This window comes from Mytilus galloprovincialis, chromosome 11 (assembly GCF_965363235.1).
Source record: "Mytilus galloprovincialis chromosome 11, xbMytGall1.hap1.1, whole genome shotgun sequence".
Lineage (NCBI taxonomy): Eukaryota > Metazoa > Mollusca > Bivalvia > Mytilida > Mytilidae > Mytilus > Mytilus galloprovincialis.
Genome location: NC_134848.1, coordinates 45,464,200 through 45,486,834, shown reverse-complemented (window position 1 = coordinate 45,486,834; position 22,635 = coordinate 45,464,200). Strand labels below are relative to the sequence as shown.

The window sequence follows — 22,635 nt, the reverse complement described above, 5'->3', positions numbered from 1 at the left end:
ATTTATGGAATATGCCAATCTAGGTGTTGAGTTAGTCGCCTTTGTAGTTTTTACAGATACTGGCACATTTGACCGTTCTCTAGTTAACAATATTATTGATTTTTTAAAGAAAAGAAGCAAAATATTATGTTAAAGAAAAACGATATACAATGGCAAAACTGAAATCTACCAAAGCACAACAAAAAGTCGTTAAAACCAGAAAAAAAGTAGGAAAGAGGAGCTCGAACCCTAATAATAATCGGGGTTGATTCCGAGGAATGAGTGATTTCCAAAATTATCTGCTATATAGTTTGACTAAGTTTCGCCTTAGAAAAAGTTCGATGTAGATACACAAAAATATTTGTTATCCCATCGGTATATCGGTATATAACGAGATCATACACACAACTAATACAACGAAAATTATTTTTAATTCATTCCTAGATGGTGTTATATATACTTTTGAATTACTACTTAGTATGCTTTGGGTATCACTTGATAAAAAAGGGTCGGTGTTTTAGTTAAAGTATATAATTCATAATACATCTTAATTTTGCTGTCAGTGAAAAATATTTTTTTTATGATAACTATAACTATTATTATCATTATTACCTACTTTGAACATTTTCTATTAAAATTACCTATTTTGGAAACCGTAATCAGCTGTTCTGCGTTCCTGTACCTAACGTAAGTACCTCCACAGACTTCGAAATTTCCACCTTTGCAATTAAAATGGAATGTACAATCATATTTAGACGTATTATCAATCCATTTTGGCCTTGTCTTTCGACAGTAGCAGTTTTTCCGCTGAAAAACAAATTCATAAATTTAAAAAAGAAAAAAAGACAAAAAGCCAAAGAAGCAACAACAATTGAAGTTTTTTCTACCGTATATAAGACATTATAGTATGCTTTTGTCTAATGCTTAGTTCGTGTCTGTGTGTGTTTTAATGTTGTGTCGTTGTTTTCCTCTTATATTTAATGCGTTTCTCTCAGTTTTAGATTTTAACCCGGATTTGTTTTTTTCTATCGATTTATGAGTTTCGAACAGCGGTATACTACTGTTGCCTTTATCTTAATAAGGAGCCCGTTTGTATTTGCGTCAATTTGTTTTGTTTTCGTTCGGTTTACGATTTTCTTTACAGAGGGTTGCTGCTTACAAGGAAAACATTAAACAAACGATTAAGTAGTGACCTTGAAATTATTTCGTCGACTACTTTACGGAAACAATCACGAGTTGGTTGATTGTTATGGATTATCTGATCAACATAACAGAAGATGACGGATATGATGTTTTGATTATTAAAAGCACAACTGCACAATCTCGTCCTCATATGCTCAAATGTAACCTACTTAAACTTATCAGCGCGTTTGTAATTACAAGAGCAAAACATCGGTAAGAATACATGGAGCAGGATCAGTTTTTTTTTTACCGTAGCACCTGTGGCCACCAGGGTTTTTAGTTGGTTCGTATAACTAAATCTTGAATTTTCTATGACATGTTTTGTATAGATAAAGGTAACAGTAGTATACTGATGTTCAAAACTCTTAAATCTATAGAAAACAACAATATTGATTTTTTTTTCGTTTTTGCGTTTTTTGCCATTGCGTTTTCAAATCTGTTTCTTTTCATTATGCGTCTCTAGGAACCAAACCAAAATTGTATTTGCTACCATGTGTAAAAACTTACGTAATCTATATAAAAGTGAAGAAAAGTAGTAGGATACCTAACTATCCATCATTTCCAAATTTAGTCAGTATGTATATAATTTTGGTTTAAATGCACATTCACGCCGTGTAATATCAGACCCTCGTAACAGTTTAAACATTTTTGAAGTGTAATTTCGAGGTAAACGGTCCATCTCGTGTCGAACGGCTGAAATTTTAAGATATATTTAATCAAACACAATAATTGTCTTTTAATTGTACTAATTCTTCTTGGTTGTTTACCTAGACAGTTAACCGTATTGTTGTGTAAGAGAAAATAAGGGTGAACAGTTCTTTTCGCATATAGTGAAGTATCTGATAACTTTTTTTTTTAGAAAAACCGCAGACGAATTCAGATTATATAATCCAATGGGAAAACTTCACTTTATATTTCACTCTTGACGAAAAACTAAATCAAATATAAAAAGAATAAACACCCTTCAACAAAACTCCCACTTACAAAGTTGACCGTCGACTAATTGATAAAGTGATTGATATATTTCCAGAACGAAACCAAAAAGAATCGAAAAAACATTAACTCGAATGTCAGTGCTGTGGGAAAGTAAAACTGCATTTCGTTGCAGATTTTGTTCGGAGTCATAAACTTATATCATGCACCATATTTTCCCCAGTGTTTATATATATATGAAACTAGAAGTGACATGGTTATCAAAGCTTCTAGACTGGAAAAAAGAGACAAAAATTTGATTGATTTATTTCAGGTTATGCATATTATCTTATTTGCCATAAACTGTTATGTGAAATTTTCATTTTCGTAATGGACAGGATAAAAATTGTCAAAACACAGACTGGAAACAAACAAAATAAATGTAAAATAATTAGGCCGACATAATGAGAAATAGACCAATGAAACTAAATAAATTGATTAAAACAAACAAATCTAAACACGATGTATTGATTGATTGATTAGTTGGTAGGTTGATTAAATGGCCAATTAAAATCATAAGACAAGTCTCCAGGCACAAGCGAAAACGGAACCGACAGCCAAGATCTGACACATCTGACGAACATATTATTGATTAGTTGATTGATTGATCATTACTTAATTGATTAATGATTGATCGATTGTTTACTTGGTTGGTTGATTGATTGATTGGTGGGTTGATTGATTCACTGATTATAATGATGCATGACACCCTATACGCGAGACATCGGATTTCTGAAGGAATGTGGCTGTGTATTTATACATCCCACACAGAAACACAGACGCAAAACTCGGACTTCAGGTTTTATTCATTTGTTGTTTATGCATTTTGCCTAAATTTTAGGACGATTGGGTAACTGTGGTTGGACGTTACACTTTCTAATATAGAATAAGGAATACTTTTATTCTAAATTAAGGTCTAAGGCGCGCGTTGGTGTTTCTGAGTCACTAAGCTTATTGATATAAGCTCAGATAGTTTAATGCTTTTTTATGGGAGATCGTTAAATAGACCATATGTGTACTGAAAACCTACACACAAATTATTGATTTTATTTTTTACAGGTAATTGTTGATTGATTGTGCATGTTATTTTGTATATATAGCACGGGAACCGATTATTTTCAGAAAATGTACATGTTTGAACAGGTTTTACGGGTGCACAGATTTGTTTTTTAATCATATTTCGAAATTGATTATAAGATTTCACGATTATTTTCGAATTCCGGAGCAATTTCTCTGATATTGATTTTAATTTTTCAATCAAGGTCACATGGTCAGGCACACCACACACACACACACATACACATAATGCTATAGTCCATTCAGAAATTACACGAATTGGTGCAAATTTGGCACAAATGGATTCTTATTTCAGATTTTTGTAGATAAGTCGGATTGCAATTTGGCAGTTTAATTAACGGGACAGAAGGCGATTTTCATAAAATTATGAAAAAACCGGTTTTTCATGTCGCGAATGACATCTGTGTTAAATAATTTTTTAATATCTTTTTTGGGGGTTTTTGAAGTTTTGGGAGAAGAAGCGATATGCATTAATAAAATGTCTAAATAAAGTACTCGACGTTGACCAATTATTCCACATTTTTTAATCGGATGCCATTGATAGCTCACTATACTGTATGAATATTACTAATGGTTGAAGACGGTTGATTTTAGTTGTTTGATTTGTTTTCTGGTTTATAGTTGTCTCGTTTGAAACCATACCACAGCTAGTTTCTTATAATAATAAGAGATGTAATTTGTCTGGACAAAGGCAAAGGACAAACATATTCAACTATTAGTTTTCAAGACTTACATGGGAGTAATGATGTTAGAGAAAATATGGGGTAATAATTCATCTTTTTAGGCGTAAATCAAATAGGTAAAGGGGGATTTAGAATAGAGTGTGGGAGTATTTCTATATGAAAATGAAAGTCATTATAATAGATATCTACAGTGCAAACACATTCATATACTTCACATACAATAAGATGACGCAGATAGTAATGTACATTACGTATCGGATGGGTTTCACATTATTGGCGTACTATAATAAAAAAAAACATGGAGATATTTATGTATATATTAATTCTTAGATATTCCTCCAAGATTTATTTTGGCTTTAAAACTTACAATTGTCCCAGAATATTGATAATTTTCTGCATGAGCTTTACACTGGTATTCACACAAATTGTTAGTACCTGCGTTATTCGTACAAAGAAACGTCCACGTGGAGAAGTGATACATATAGCATGGATAAACCACTACACAATCTGTAAAAAAAGATTATAACTTGAAACCAATAAATATATAAGATTTGATCAATTTGTTATGATATCCAATTCCCTAAATATGACTTTCTTACCATTTCTTTAAAACATAATTGCATTCAATTTCTATTATTTGCAGCGTAAACTCTGCATAACTTAACGGATTGTTTCAATAGGAATTGTATATCTTCTGTTGTCTAATCTTCTTTACTTTTGCCGCAAACTCAGCAATTTCAGAATAAAAAAAAAAGATTTAGAAAACATTTTGTTATTTATTTCCAAGTAAAATGTGTTGTAATGGTGCATGATGTGATGTTTTACTGTGCCAGTAGCTATGGTTTCAAACATTCTACATTGTAGGTAATTTGTAATTGTCCAAATTGTGTATGAGTCTAAAGGAAAAGGGAATGAGGGGATAGTTGTATGGTATATTGCATGGAGTTTATTTTTGAGGTGTATGGTGTATAAAAATAGTGTAAGGTAAATGTTTTTCTATAGAAGAGAAAACAAAAACAGAACATGTGTCAAAGAGAAAAAAACCTGACCAAAGAGCAGGTACAGTCAAAGGATACCAATGGGTTTTCAACGCAGAGGACACCAGCTGACCCCTTAACAATAATGTATAATAAATCAGTTATTATATAAATGGACGCCACACTTAACTCCGAAACATACAAACGAATTAAGAAAAAAACACACCATCTTTTGAACTATAACAAATTGAGCCAGTGAATTTCTCAAATAAAGGACATTTTTCCAAAAAGTGAACATAAACGTTTGCTATAAAACCGTAAATTTATGCAACACTGAACATTTCAAAACAAAAATTATGGAATACTGTGAAAACGATAGGACTAGTAAAATCACTTTTATTCCAAAATTAAAGACTTGAATTACTATTAAAACATAAGAACAAGACTGAAATTTATGTCAACATCAACATCAAGAAACAAGAACGATCAGTTATGGCATTACATTTGCACATTACAACTGTGCAGTTTAGAAATGAAGGTTCGTATCTTAATCTAGCATTGTTTTATTGAAAATATGAATATTTTTGTCCATCTGATAAGTTCGGCCTTTTTCAACTGATTTTTATAGTTCGTTCTTATGTTGTTCTATTATACCAGTGTCCCTGGTTAGGGGGAGGGTTGGGATCCCGCTAACATGTTTAACCCCGTCACATCATGTATGTGCCTGTCCCAAGTTATAATTAGAAGCCTGTAATTCATTGGTTGTCGTTTGTTTATGTGATACATATTTGTTTTTATATAAATAAGGCTGTTAGTTTTCTCGTTTGAATTGTTTTACATTGTCTTATCGGGCCTTTTATAGCTGACTATGCGGTATCGGCTTTGCTCATTGTTGAAGGGCGTACGGTGACCTATAGTTGTTAATGTCTGTGTCATTTTGGTCATTTGTGGACAGTTGTCTCACTGGCAATCATACCACATCTTCTTTTTATATTAACTTTTAAGTGACTTGTAGGTCCCACGTGTCGGATGTAATTTAACAAAACTATTATATTATAAACGTGTGACAAGGATGGTCAATATTATACGTGTGTGTACGAACTAACTGCCGACAGCGTGGACTTATATCTGTATTAGTGTCTGATCTGTGAATTTTCGATTGTGCTTATTTTTACTACGTGGGGATTCTAATGGCTGTTGAGACGAGCATATCAGGACAGACACTTACTCTGTTGATCATGGTTATCTTATATAAAAGAAGGACAAAATATACCAGAGGGACAGTCAAACTCATCAATCGAAAATAAACTGACAACGCCTGGTTAAAAATGAAAGCAGACAAACAGACAAACAATAAATAGAATACATGACACAACATAGAAAACTAAGGAATAAACAACGTACACTAACCCCACCAAAACCTAGGGGTGATATCAGGTGCTCCGGAAGGGTAAGCAGATCCTGCTCCACATGTGGCACCCGCCGTATTGCTTATGTAATTAATTGGTTATATAAATCATCCAATTACACCAGATTTTCCTTTTATCCTCTTAGATTTGAACCACGGTAAATTACTGTTGCCTACATTCAGAGTAAGACCAACGTTGAAAATACGTTTCCACTTTTTGAAATTTTAAGTTGACTCCTGGTATTTCTTTTATGATTACTGTCAACTCGTAATAGTCTCTTCATAGTTTATGCAATAAATAAGGAAACCCTTATGTGGCACATCAAGTTTTAAAAGACGAAACGTAAATACCCGTCCTTGAATTTAATGTGCGTATTGCTGTGTGGTTGTTTATTCCACGTTGGCTAGATGTATAGAGAGCTGATTGAGATCTCAGGCATTCATGTTTTTTTTTAAACGGAAACGGTATAATTCTTTCATTCCACGGCCTTATATATATTAATGTACGGTTTTGGTTTTTGCTAATCGGTGATTATACATACAGTGCCTTATAACTGTTAAATCCCTCGTCCTTTGTTTTATGTTTAAACCAATATCTTAAATATATCATATATTAAGCTGAAAATAGTTTCAAGTTCAGCATATATGCAAGAGAAAGGCGAAACACAAAGTCTGGAGAGATTTTTTTACAAATCTGTCAAATTATCCCCAGTTAGGTCGAATATTTAAGTGAACATTGACAATATATGATAGATACGACCACTATTAAACCTATTAATCACAGACTGCAAGACTCTACTATTTCGATGTTCAAGTCAGGTGATTCATCTGTTAATAAAACTTGATTTTTAAAACCCCTTTTATCCTTCCTGTTCCAAAACCTTTTTAATTTTTTTTTTTAAAGTTAAAATGTTTGTTCATTATAACTTCATAAAGAGACGCTGATATGGTTGCTTTAAAACAAATGAATTATTTAATTACCTGTCATTATTAAAAGTCTGATTCGTTGTGATTATGGCTTTCTAATGTTAACTTAAACTTTGGGCTAGAATAGGGGACAGTATGTGTACACAGTTGAAACACTAAGAACATGTTAAGCAGTCTCTTAAAAATCGAATTGTATAAGCAAGTACATGCTATCAGGCGGAATTTAAAGAATGTAGGTTTCGTTTTACATACATGCCGTTATAGTACTACACGTCGTTTAACCGGTTCAATTCTTGACGATAAAAGTTTATAGGTAATGCATATATTGTTTACAAAAAGAAACAATTAGGCAATGACTTAATATTGTCAGACAAAACAAAAGCAAAAACAAAACCAGTTTCAAAATAGCATAATCTACTACAGAGGCTCCCATTTATTTTCAAAACAAGTGTTGCGTCTGAAGTTTTGCTCGAGAGTTGTAACCGAGATATATCGTATTGTTCAACCGAAACGAACGAGCGTTTAAAGAAGGAAAACAACATGCTGTATATCAATTATCTCACTTTTTACAACAATTCACAAAATGTCAACCTCATTCCGTCATCTAAAAAAATCTCCAAGGTTAGGATGTTTATTTCAAGCGGTTTTATTTTGAATTCATTGCGCACGATTCTGATGACACGAACAACACGGTTCAAAGAGTAAATGTTTACGTTATTCCCGCTTTTTTTTTAACTTGTCTACTTAAGTTTTTAATTTGAAAATAAAAAAAATACTCTGGTAATTTTCAGTCAGTTGCTCATAAAAATGTAAACGTTAACCATGCATTTCAGGAAATTATTAAACTACTATCTAGACTAGGCTCAAAAATAATTTTTACGGCTAAATTTTAATTTCAGCCTTTTCAAGATAACTATATTCTTACCTGTGCATTTTAAGTCAATAACCGAGAAAATAGACACAACAAAAAGAAATGAAGTCTACATTTCAGGCTGAACCTTTTTTTTTTAAAAATCTCAGAAAAATGATTGAAAGTCAATTATTGAAAATCCTGCTGCGCAGAATCGGTGTTATAGTTGTTTTAATTTCTATTGGATACTTTTATGGTAATGATGTTTCCTTATTTTTAACTGACTCTTTAAATTTTGCAACAAATTTCTCTTTAATAATTAAAATTTCAATCATGTTTGGATCTAACATTAGAAGATGAAAAGAAGATACCTACTTTGGTCATTCTTTTTGTATAAAACAAAGAAAGGACAAATATTTTAACTTAGTTTTAGTTTGGAATTAGGAATAAATGTGTAAAGGGTAGATAAGTCGAGTGAAAAGGTTGAAAAACTACAACGCGAAACTTTGATACAAAATAATAAAACATTTAGCATGTTTAAGGTATCAAAGTTGCCAACATTAATACATGCTAATGTAATGTATGTACACATATGTTTATCTGCATTAGTTCGGATTGTTGTTTGTACTATAAATATATGTATGCTGTATAATTTTGAGTGCAATTAAAGTATATGTTTCACTGTATACGATATAGGTCTAAAATTCTGATAGACATTGAATGCGCAAAAATAAATTGAGCAAACCAATGTATGCCGATCTCAATGACCTTTATCTCCAACTACAAACTAGGAAAATATGAATTAACACCCGTCTTAATAATCATCATTTCACTAACAGGAAGTCCTTGACTAGCTGTGAAAAGTAGAAATTAGTTCATATACATGATACCCATCATAAACGGAAATGTAATACTATTGTTCACCCCAACAAACAATTAAAGGAAGTTGTGCAGTTAATATTTATCGAATCAAATTTATTTTAGCGTGAGTCATCTGGTAGATCTCGAGTACATAAACAATAAGTTATTCAATATTCGGATTAAAGATTTTCAATAATAAGTCTTCTGTGTGTTTAATCGTTTCAATCTTTTATTTTGATATTTCAATGACAAGGAAGTAAAATTTAATTAATGTTTTGTGTATGAAAATTTATAATTGAAAACAGTTGAAATTTTTGAATTGCTTGTTTATTCATCCCAATAAAGTCAGCACAACATGAATTTCATGTATGTAAACAAACACATCTGGATACAAAGATAAAATCAGTAAGTGCTTGCACAGTTCTCCATTATATTACAGGTTGCTCTGTAATTCTAACAGGTTTGATTGATTGTTGAATAACGCTAACATCTTAACTATAATATAAGTGAAACGGTGTTTTTTTATTTGACCTATGAACATTTTGAAACATTAATTTGACGCGCCAAACAAAAAACAAGGACACAGACCTTTCATTTTCTGAGCTTTTGATTTTGGCATTGTTTTAGGAACTTTCCGTTTTTGAATTATCCTCGGAGTTCAACAATTTTGTGATTTTACTGTTTGCTAGTCTATTTCAAGATAACCAGCTTTTTATAATACTTTCAAGAATAAAATGCATTTTAAAGAACAGAACTAAAAGTGCTGAAAATGAAAGGTCTGTGTCCTTGTTTTGGAGAGTAAAACACATGAAACGAATGGAGAACAACTACCAAATTTCCTTAAATAATTACATATATTTCAATCATATTTGATGCTAAAGTATATTACGTAGAGACCAAAAGTTTGACTGCTTGATGATAACATTTCTGCAAACCTTGTGTAATTTAAGAGTAATAGAAATCAGTTGTGTTGTCTGGTCATGATTATAAATCATTGTAATGCAATGTAAAAACATAATAGATACAAAAAATAATTACATAGCTCTTTACTTACTTAAAACTGGTGACTGTCCACGGATTTTTTGTTTTATCATATGTTAAAAACTTCAAATCTATGACCAAAGAATTGTTCGTGTTCAAACTGCATGTACTCCACATCTGAATTATTCGAATGTAAACTTCGTACCTGAAAGATAGATTTGTTTTAAATTTTATATATAAAGATATTACTCACGCAAATTTGCTAGTCTTAAGCAGACAAATATATATTCTGCCATCGCATCAAGTGTGATACGATATGCATCCACTCGAGACATTTAAATCTTTAAAGGAGTAGGTCCGGTAAGGACCGATTTTGGCCTCAAATTTCAGGTTCATCTGACGAAAGATTTTGACCACTTTTTAAACACTTTAGTGTCTATTTCATTTGATTCAATTAGTTGATGTGAAAGATTTTATCTGATTTAGTCATTAAAAACGATCCGATTCAAGCTCAAATATGAAAAATCTACCAAATATGCCGAAAAATGTCACTTTTCAGATGGTTTTTCTCAAAAATGAAAGTGCCCGCATCCGTGTTCATCCTCAACCTTTATATATGTTATGTATTATCATAAAATACAACTTGCATTTCAATATTAAGGATGAACACGAATGCGGTCACTTCCGTTTTACACGAAAACTGTCTAAAATTTAACTAAAATGCTAGAATTGTGAAGATTTCAGTAATTTAGCATGACTTAATGGTGCTAGTACCCGATATATGTGCATTCTATCGTAAAAAACAGCCCATATGTATGTAGCAGAAGCATTCTACTGTCCAATAATTAACTAAAAGTTTACATTTTAACAATTTTGTAAAACTGCTATATTTTAGGGCCAAAAAGGGGTCTTACTGGACCTACTCCTTTAAAACGCAAGGATGGCCGAGCGTTTAAATATTTAAAATTTAACTGTCAAAAGTGGATTATTTCGTATTTCACGAGATTCGGTGGTGGAATTTGTTTCTCTAATGATTTTTAGACGATATGCAGATAATCGTTATCCTTCTTTTCGAATGATCTGCAAAAATATATCTTTTTTTTCTATGTGGCGTCATCGGAGGCATGGTCACCTTTTTGCATGACGTGACAATGGGATTTTCAGAGAATAAAAAATAGAAGTCATAATCAAATTTTGACCAATTGAAAACTGAGACCAAACAAACGTTGATAAATTAGAAATAATCAACAGGTCAAGAAAAGTATAAATCGAGTAAGAATTAACGCTTGATATCTAAAGTCAAGCAATCAAGATGTAAACTTCTGAACATGTCTGTTAACGCAAGGTGTTGTGAATCAAATGTGGATACTAAACAATTCAATCTAAGACTCTCTCATCTTGCAAAAGTATTAACACGGTTGACTTTTCTACACTTTACACAAGTATTCCCCATTCCATTTCAATTCTCTGAAACTGATATTATCAAGATGCTTGATTTCTTGATTAACAACATATTTGTTACGTTTGGTGGACGTGTTTTTCAACAGACTGTCAGAATTTCAATGGAAACCAATTGTGCCCCTCTTCTCGTCGACTTGTTTCTTTATTATTACGAGGCTGAATTAGTACAGGAACTCTTAGGAAGAAAGATAAGAAGTTAGCAATATCCTTTAACTTTACGTTCCGCTATATAGATGACGTTCTCTCACTAAATAAGACAAAATTTAGTGAACCAATCTATCCCATCGAACTAGAGATAAAGAATACTTCAGATACAGTTAAGTCTGTCTCATATCTTGACTTACATCTAGAAATTGACAATGAGGGTCGGTTGAAAACAAAACTTTACGACAAAGGCAACAGTAGTATATCACTGTTCAAAACTCGTATATCGATGGACAAAAAAACAAAATCGGGGAAACAAACTAAAACTGAGGGAAACGCATTAAATATAAGAGGAGAACAACGACACAACATTAAAATTTAACACACACAGAAACGAACTTAGCATTAGACAAAATCCGATGAGAATAACAAATTTAACATCAAAGACAAATACATGAATTTGGGATAGAAAAGTACCGTGACACGTCTTATAGTAATATGAATTCACACTTAAATATAAGAGAAAACAAACGACACAACGTTAAAATGTAACAAACACAGAAACGAACTACAATATATAAATAGCAATATTCCTGACTTGGTACAGGACATTTAAAAAAAATGGTGGGTTGAACCTGGTTTTGTGGCATGCCAAATCTTCCGCTTTAATGACAATGTTACTGGTTTTGTGGCATGCCAAACCTCCCGGTTTAATGGCAATGTTAAAAATAACATCAAAATGACAACATAACATTGCAGGACTACAATACAAATAAATAGGAGAACACATTAGACAAAGAAACACATGAATAATAGCTAAGAAAAGGCACAAGGTTGAAAATTCAATACGCCAGAAGCGCGCATCGTCCACACAAGACTTACCAGTGACGCCCAGATATAAAAGTTCGAAAGTCAAAACAAGTACAAAGTTGTACAGCACTGAGGATCAAAAGTTCAAAAAGGTTGTGCGAAATACGGCTAGGGTTTTCTGCCTGGGATAAGAACATTCTTATTATTTAGAACAATTAATGCTATTGCAAACAGTAAATTTTATCAAATGAATATAAAAGATATGCATGATAAAACTGAGATGATTTCAGATTCCTAATTGGTAACTTTCCAAAAGACAAAAGAGATGATTTCAGCTACCCAATTGGGAACTTTCTTTTTCATGTAGCAAAATTCTATCAGCGCCTGCATACGGAGTTTTTATCTCCCAATTGATACGGTATTCCCGGGCTTTTATTTCCTATCATAATGTCCTTAATCATGTTAATAGAGGATTACTGCCTACAAGGAAGTTGGTTGACCGTTATGAAATAACCGTTTCACAGATGATTTCGGATATGATACTTATGTCATAACTACAATACCATTCCCTTATCACGAATGTGACCTACCAAATTAGACTATTTACCGGATTTGTAATAACACATGTAGTGTCACAGGTGGAGCAGGATCTGCTTACCCTTCCGGAGCACCTGAGATCGAACCCAGTTTTTGGTTGGGTTCGTGTTGCTTAGTCTTAAGTTTTCAATGTTGTGTCTTCTGTACTATTATTTGTCTGTTTGTCTTTTTATTTTTAACCACCACTCCGAAACATATAAATGAATAAAAATCAACAACATACAAGACTAACAAAGGTCAGATGTTCCCTACTTGGGACAGGAGCAAAACTGCGGCTGGGTTAAACATGTTTTGGATATCCCAAAATCCAGCCAATGTGAAATCAACAAATACTAGTACATAGTAAAACTTAATTAAAAAGAAGTCTACGTTCGACGTTGTGATAGATAAAAAAAAAAAAAAAGAATCAAAGCAACATGACAATGATCAACATAAAGTAACACAGAACAACCGGCAGTTACTGCTATGCCCGATCCAGACATAAATTAAACTGATTGAAATATTATTTCTTCATCGTATGAAAATCAAACACAATCCCTTTCGTTGGGGGTTCAGTATCGTACCATCCTCAAATATATGAGCAGAACATAGCTTCGTATCATGTCAACAACTGGTTTTATATTAAATGTGTTTATTTCCGGTTCAAAGACCCTGTGGGTGAATCAATACAAATTCAAAAAATGTCATCTATAACTTTTTGACAACAGAATCTTAACTTTGTCTCTTTTGAATACGTCTGTGTAAATGTTTAGTTAGTTTTTGAAGTTAATGACAATATTGCTGTGCTTTGCTTTCTATAGAGTATTACCAAAAAAAGAAGGGAGGTGAAATACACGAACGAATAATATGTATGTAGGTTGATTTATTTTTACGAATCATGTCCTTGTACCGATGTTCAAAATTTTTAATCGTTTCGATCTGTTATCGAAAACAGAGATCAATGTCATGCAGATTTAAATCCAGGGCTGACGTTTAAGAAATCTAGACCTACATTGAAAGGTCCAGAAATAAAGATGACAATGCAAAGGTACTCTAAGAATGAAGATTGAAACCTGATTGCTCACCGTACATTCTGCAATTGATGAAGATTATTATCCGGCGCTGAACTTGTAATGTTAAGTTCAACACTGTGGATAGAAATATCTGCGCTTAAGATATTATTTTAAACACGCACATTAAAAAAAAAAGTTATAAAAGGGCAGCAAACAGACATAATGTGTAAAACAAATTATTAGTACATGCACGTGCTTTCAAGATTGTATAATCAACATTATATTCTGATTCAAGTAATAAAAACCTTGTGTAGATTGGAGGAGATATGAACTAAACGGGTCGTAGAGAAATTGTACATTTTTAAGTATGTATTGAATGTTGTCCTATTGAAGTTTTTTAGGGAAATATATTTGTGTAGGGTAGTTGTGTAACTGGTGTATAAACAAACATGTTTCTTTAATGTAAAACATGATAATTCGAAGGAAAAAATATAACTATATCTTTATTTTCATAACAAAAACATCTTTCTACACTACAGGACAGTGAGTAAAGTAAAAAAAAAATAATTTCATTTAGAAATCTTTCTGATGAGCACATATTCAAATTGAACAAGGATATTTAACCTTTTTAAAGTGTTATATGTACTGCAACCATTCATCTCTGTGTTGCTGATAGCTGTCGTCCCTTCTTCTTTGATAAGTTTCAAGTCTCATTTCGTCAGGATGAAAATTATTACCACATCTGCTGTCGTAATAACTTTCGGTGATATTGACATTTTCTTGCAAAGGCTTTGTACTATCTCTCTCAACTTGGATGTTATTAGTTTGGCGAGTTCGGTTTCGTTTCCTGCCACCAAGACGTGACCGGAAATGAATGCAGCAATTTAATATGTCTATGAAGATCAAGAACACCACTGGAAGAATGAGAAAAACAATGCAGCCCCATCCTATATTTTGTGATGATTTTCTTTTGTTTGCCGATGAGTTTTTCTTTCTTACCTCCTTTGATACTGTTTTCTTGTCAACTGAGATTTCGGATTTTATATTCTTGTTGAAATCTTCTAGGACAATTTTCTTAACTTCTAAATTCGTTATATTCTTTCCGTCAAGGAAGTGCCATTTTGTTTTCAATAACCTCTTTGGGCATTTACATAACAACTTCTTTGGTCTCATTCCTAAAATATTAACATAAAGTAGTGTTATGTTCCTGCAATGTTCCATTGTGTTTATCATTTGTGAAATAAAATATATTTCATATAACATAAACTAAATAATAAGCTTAATCAATAAACATTAAATGAAAATAAACAACGAAATTGTGTTGATACATTAGATATACATGCATATAACATGTATCAGAAGGTAATACATGTTAAGATTTCAGTCAGACACGCCATCACAATTGATGAGTGCATACAATGTAAAAATAAATGCAACTTAATTACTTGGGGAAAAGAAGAAAACAACGAACAAGAATTAATTTGGAAGCAATTAAGGGCTAACAACTGCATTAGAATACTGGTTGATGGCAAGTGCTCCAAAAATTGAACCTTAACTACTTGAATAACTATGTATTCGTTTGAAATGAGGAATCTGAATACAAATTTGTGAACTTATTTTTTTGTATTTTTGTTTGAATCTGTAGTCAGGTGGGTCCGTGTATATCTGCGTCCATTCGTTTTTCGTTTTGAAATATTAAAAACAAAAAACAAAAAACGAAAGTGTTTTAATTTTTCGTTTTTGATTTCTTAAAAACAAAAATGAAAAACGAAAGTGTTTTCATTTTTCGTTTTTGATTTCTTAAAAACCAAAATGAAAAACAAAAGTGTTTTCGTTTTTCGTTTTTGATTTCACAAAACGAAAAACGAAAAACAAAAGTATTTTCATTTTTCATTTTTGATTTCTCAAAAACTAAAATCGAAAAATGAAAGTGTTTTCATTTTTCATTTTTGATTTCACAAAAACAAAAAACGAAAAACGAGAAACGAAAGTGTGTCCAATTTATCTTTCCCACACTGTTTTTAATTGTCATTCAAAAAATGACAATGTTGTCATTTGTCATTCATTTAAAGGTGCTTCAGACAATGAAATTATAACAATGTTGTCGATTTTTGTTACATACCAAAAAGGTGAACATAAAGTTTTGTATATAATTTTAATTATTTCTAGATTTATAATTTAAAATCTTTTCTTTTCTTGATGTACAGTTATTGATAGTAACTGTTGCTATTGCAAACACTCCGGTATTCATTCTACATAATGTAGACAAAATAGACCGCATGACTTCTGAATTGAACTACGGTGATAAAGTAATCAAAGACTTTCAAATTACCTTGTTTATATCTTTGATAAAGAATTAATTATTATATTTAAATATTAAACGAATCACAAATTTAAATTGTACAATATAATATTATATAAAGGTGGTACAAATAAATAGATTGATGACAACATCACACTAACAAGGGAGGTAACTACTTTTAAAACTGACACGAAAACTAGCCCGGTCGTTAAAGTATACATGCACAGTGGTTGTGAGATCAATACTACTTAATCGAAGATAATGGATGCAAAAGTCTTTAACAATCTGAACAATATGGGTGGGTGAACTTTACTTTTAAGTTTAGAAAGGTCGATCCAAGATTATTAGAATTGATTACCAAGGTCCATCTGCCAGTATTTTACGAACATCGAGGACGAGTCGATAATGTATTTTGCTTGATCAATTGATTAAAAAACAAATTTCTGCAATTCACAATTCAAACCGGGATATTAAAGCATTCAATTATTTTGCCATTTGGAGCCTATTCGGTATTAGTTTTGCTTATTTGTGAAGACTATAAGAAGCGTGCTTTCATTATTTGCCAACATATTACTTATTTTGAAATCTACCATAGATTTCAGGTAATTGTTCTGCATAAAACCACATTGGAGTCCCTGCATTTTTTTTTTCAAGTGGACCTCAGTTACCCAACCTATCCCATCATTACATAAAAGTTAATAAACAAATTTCGACGGCAATACTTTTGTCCGCACAATGTGTAAAGGGGAGCTGGGAAACTGGATAAAAACAAATCAAGGTTGCTGTTTGGTTTATTTTTTCAGATAGGTCCAAAGTTGGGGTCGAACACCCAACCCCACCCTTACCGAAAATGTAATAAATATTGTCCCCACTAGGTGCAAAGGGAAGCTGGGTAGCTGAGGTCTGCAGTAGAAAAATCCAGGGTGTTGTTCTGCTTAGTTTTTTTTCTAAAGTAGGTCTAAAGTTGAGGTCGGATACCCTACCCAACCCTTACCGGACAGTTAATAAAAAAAATCTGCGGCAATACTTTTTTCTGCACTAGGTGAGAACGCAAGTTAGAGATCTAGGGCCTACTTGATCAAAATTACAAGTTAATTTATAACACGGATTAATCTTTTTTAGCTTAATAAATAATGTTCTTGCCCACCATACTTCGAATACAAAAAATAAACCTTTTGTCCAATCATATTTAAGCGGAATCCACTAGTTCAGAGGTAGAATGTTTTGTAAAAACAGTTTTGTGTGGCAAAAAGATAAAGGTTTCTTTTAATGCAGAATAATTATTATTCAGTTTCATGAACTATTTGACAGGATGCCGATAATAAGGAAAGCTATTTCACACAATAGTGCAATTTTGCCATCATTAAAAAAAAAATCATTATTATTTACGATTCTATAAACACTCAAAAGTGTTGACTATTTAAAACGTAAAGCGGGCAGTACGCTGTGTAATATATCGAAAGCGATTGATTTGATAATATAGTGGTTATTTATTAATTAAAACATTTGAAGTACGTTTGAGTCTTATGCAACATTTGTGTTCAACTTTATATAAATATTTGAAAACTGGCTGCTAACGACTGGCTGCTTGAGCCTGGTCTCACAAACTCCGCATTTTCATTACAGCTGATTACATTGAGTGTGTAGACAAAAGTTATATCTTTTGTTTGCTTGCTTGTTAGCTGAACCGTGACGTCATTATTAGGTAAGGTATACTACCCTCCTGTAGAAGGATCCTAGTCCTACAGACAGATTGATTGGTTACATGTCGAACTAGTCTACTCTGAAAGGAGGATAGTTTACCTACTCTAATAATACAAGCAAGCTAACCAAGGATGCTACCCGTGCCTACACACTCAATGCAATCGGCTGTAACTTCTTTACATAAAAGGTTGTAACACCTTGCCAAATTATTGGGTTCCAATAAACGTTTGGAAAATGAAGTCAATGTGCTTTCCCATAGGGTTTTATGCAGAACAATTACCGGCCGGAAATCTATTATGGAAGCTTGCAAAAACAATATCAAAATCGAAATCTAATTGAACAATGAAGTTACTCACATTAAAAAAGGTTGAGACATTGAAGGCCAAATAAGTTTTCATATTTCATATTCTTGCGTGTCTTATTTTAATCAGACGGTCATTTACAAAGAAATTTAATATTAAGACAAAAATTAATGTAGAGTTTCATTGGTGAAACTAACACTACGATACAAATAAAGGATTCTCAAATGATCATGACTTTGCTTGAAGTAAAATGATCAATCAATCAATCAATCAATTGATCAATCAATAAAATTGAGAATGGAAATAAAAAATGTGTAAAAGAGACAACAGCCTAACCAAAGAGCACAGCCGAAGGCCACCAATGGGTCTTCAACACGAGAAAATCCCAGAGGCGGGCTTCAACTGGTCTCTAAATAAAAATATATACTAGTTATGTGAAAATGGACGTCACACTTAACTTAGATAAAAAAAAAAACACACATAAAAAACTAACAAAGACCGAAATCTTCTGACTTGGGACAGGCGCAAAAATGCGGCGGGGTTAAACATGCTTTGTGAGATCTCAACCCTCCAACTATTCAACTATAGCCAGCTAATGTAAAATAAACAAACACACACAAATATGTACAGAAAAACTCAGTTTAAAAGAAATCCGAGTCCGATGTCAGAAAAGTAAACAAAAGAAACTACGCAAAATAAATATGATTCATAAATTGACAAAGAACTACTAGCAGTAACTGACATGCCAGCCCCAGACCCCAATTAAACATATCGAAATGACATATAGATATAAGAAGATGTGGTATGAGTGCCAATGAGACAACTCTCCATCCAAGTCACAGTTTGTAAAAGTAAACTATTATAGGTCAAAGTACCCTCTTCAACACGAATCCTTGGCTCACACCGAATAGCAAGTTATAAAGATCCCCAAAAATGACTAGTGTAAAACCATTCAAACGGGAAAACCAAAGGTCTAAACTATATAAAAAACGAGAAGCGAGAACCACATCAACAAACGACAACTACTGTTTTTGTGTGTGATTATTTGATTACAAGACCAAATATTTCATGATTTTTTATTATCTAGGACTGTATTTTTGATTAATGATTGATTACCAAGTTTAATAAAAACCTAGTGTGTGTATAGCAAATATATTAACTTTGGCTTGAAAGACGTTTATTTGTTTTTGCCTCGGCCAAATTGATAAGAATAAAATCCTAAGATTGAACGCGTTCGTTCAATAATCTTATTAAAATTCATATCTATATTAATGTTCTCATACACATAAGGATAACGAAATCAGAGATATACCTTTTTATTAGATTAGTTCGTCTAATTTACAAATGTAGTATTTTTATCTGAAGTAAATTTACTAACTTCTTTAATAAAGAATTTGAATAAGAATAAGTCCATAGTACATAAATGACCCACTCGCACTATCATTTTACATGTCTAGTGGACCGTGAAATTGAGGGTCAGAACTCTATATTTGGCATTAAAATTAAAAAAATCATATGATAGAGAATATGTGTACTGAGTTTTGCGAGAAATATGAATACCTACTCAAATCCAATCTATTTGAAAAATCGAGTTATTACAGAAGAGTGTCCACCATGCACTTGCACTGTATTATTATTAATATAGTAAAATAGAATGATATACAAATGGATGAAAATCATATATATAAGATGTAGTAACTGTAATATACAAATATTAATATAACAAATACAAACAAACCAGAATGTACTGATTTGTATCACTACAATAAACTACAGGACATATACAAGATATTACGTTGAAGTTGATTCTCTGTCATTTATTCACCATACACGCAAGAACTTGTCTCAGAAAGACAATTTTATCTGTATATTAACCTCACTTTCAGGTATAGAGATGTGATATTTTTTTTCTGAAACAAGTGCTTGTGACAATCCAAATGAACTTGCAGTCATTCGATGTTCAGTACTTCAGTACTTTGATTGTTTGAAAACGATGTATAAATACACTGCCACATTCGGTATGTGTTTTTGTTAGGTGTTTTTTTTTATCTGTTTTGTATCGATCTCATGCGTTAAGCCCTTTCCCGGTGATTTGTATAGTTTGTTCTTATTCTGTACTGTAACAAACTGTTCCAGGTTCAGGGGATGATTGAGCGCTCACAAACATGTTAAACTCCGCCATATATTGCATGTGCCTGTTCCAACCCAGGAGCATGTAGTTCAGTGGTTGTCGTTTGTTGATGTCTTCATATTTGTTTTTCGTAATTTATGTTGTTTTAAAATAGGCCGTTATTTTTCTCAATTGAACTGTTTCATATTTTTCATTTCATGGACTATTGTAGCCGACAATACCGTATGTTTTTTTTCTCATTGTTGAAGGTTATATGGTTGCTTGTATAAAACTGCTTACATCCACTACATTTGAACTTTGTGGGATAGTTGACTCATTTGCAATAATACCATATCTCCTTATTAAAAAGTTGAAAGGGGGGGGGGGTGTATTTCTTCGGAAAGTTTCAATGTTTTTCTCCCAGGTCACCCAGTTTGAATAGAATATTTTGACATTTTGCTGTGCTCTTGAATTTGAATTAAGAGCCAACCAGAGCTCACGGCCTGTTGGTGGGTAGTTGATGACTATGGTAAGTTCTGGATGTCTTTTTGAGTATTACACACATGTACGGTGATTTGGTGATGTCTTTATGTCATGCATTGTCCCATTATAACTTTATATAGACAGCTGATCAGTCAACCTGATCTATCAAAGTAACTCTCCTAGCCTTTTGTATAGTCAGACGAGAAACAAGATACAAACTGACTTAGCTTGGTATATACCTGTATATTTAATATACTCATATAAATATAAAAAGAAGATGTGGTATTATTGTCAATGAGACAACTCTCCAGAAGAGACCAAAATAACACAGAAATTAAAATACGGCCTTCAACAATGAGCAAAGTCCATACCACATAGTAAGCTATAAATGGGCCCGAAATAACAATGCAAAACAATTCAAACAAGAAAACTAACGGCCTATTTTATGTACAAAAATTGAATGAAAAACAAAAATGTAACACATAAACAAACGACAACCACTGAATAACGGGCTCTTGACTTGGGACAGGCACATACATTTAGAATGTGGCGGGGTTAAACATTTTAGCGGGATCCAAAATTCAAGTCAAATTGATATTTTAAAACAACATAAAAATAAAAAAGTGTAAAAAAAAAATATTTTAATAATTGTTGAAAATATTATTGTGTTTGTGAGTGGAAAACTGCTTGAAATTGTAGAAATATTCGAAAGTAGCTCTCTCGTTTTGTTCTGCAGCTACGTTAAAGGAACACCAATCAAGTAATCGATCTTTATGGCTATGGATTCAATATTCAATGGTATAAAATATCATGTTCTGCTTGTCGTACACTCAATAATACTTAAGTTGGAATAGATCTACGAAGACTCAAGAACGGGCATGTGTGGTTTGGCAATTGTACATGCCCACGGCACAGATGTCCAGATATTGCTCGGAAGATGTTTTGAGAAGTTACAATGCTACCGGACATGGAAAATTAAACTGTTACAGTATATTACAGAACACAAAACTAACTATCTTTGCTGTAAACACAAGTTAAAGCTGACAAGGGTTACATTAAAGCTAAAAATCCCAATCCCACGGCATCAAATAATTTAAAAAAAACATATGACCTAGGCCTTTAGCATTGGAGGGCTAAAACTAGCATTGAGCCGTATCCACGTCCTAAATAGAAAATAAAGAGATGTGGAGTAAATGTACAGGGGACAAAATCGCACACAATATATAGAAAAAATACAAATTATTAATGAACAGGGCTATTAATCTTGTTCTTCATCTTGAAAGTAGCGGGAGGGTCTTCAACGAGGAACCGGACCATTGATACTCATTATACAAAAGTAACATGGGTAAGTGCATCGGACTACAAAAACAGAAGTTCCTGGTTCGATTGCCGTTCCGGGGAAAACATTGCCTAACCACTATTAATAAATATGTTTAAACTAACAATAGCCACACACTTGACTATGTAGATTACATTGTTTTTCCTTCATCCTACATATGTCCTTTGATATTGCTTCTACATGTAAATACTAAAAGTCTTACACTGTATCTATATAATTTGCTCCGAGACCAGAACATAATAAAATAAATAAGACAAAACTTGCGCTTTAGATTGAGAAAAGGTCCGAAAATTTTGTAAAATTTTTTCCAGTTCTTCCGGGGTCCTTGAGCCCTTCTCTCGCCAAAATATAGTTTGCTTTATTTGTAATAGAGGCTAGTTACGCTTCTATATTATCATCTTATATCAACCTCTCCAAACTTAAAAGTTAAGATCACGCAGCCTTAGTGTTTAGATTGATAAAGACTTTTGCATCCGTCGACATTTTCTTCGATT

General features: G+C 32.5%; 1 protein-coding gene across 1 annotated transcript in view; it reads right to left on the bottom strand.

Moving 5' to 3' along the window:
• Positions 1 to 14,445: 14,445 nt before the first annotated feature.
• The window catches only part of LOC143052247 (uncharacterized), a 28,118-nt gene continuing 19,928 nt past the window's right edge, over positions 14,446 to 22,635 (bottom strand). The window contains exon 5 of the mRNA XM_076225236.1: positions 14,446 to 15,076. Within this exon, the coding sequence (XP_076081351.1) occupies positions 14,538 to 15,076 (539 nt within the window). The 3' untranslated portion in view covers positions 14,446 to 14,537. The remainder of the gene's footprint in view (positions 15,077 to 22,635) is intronic.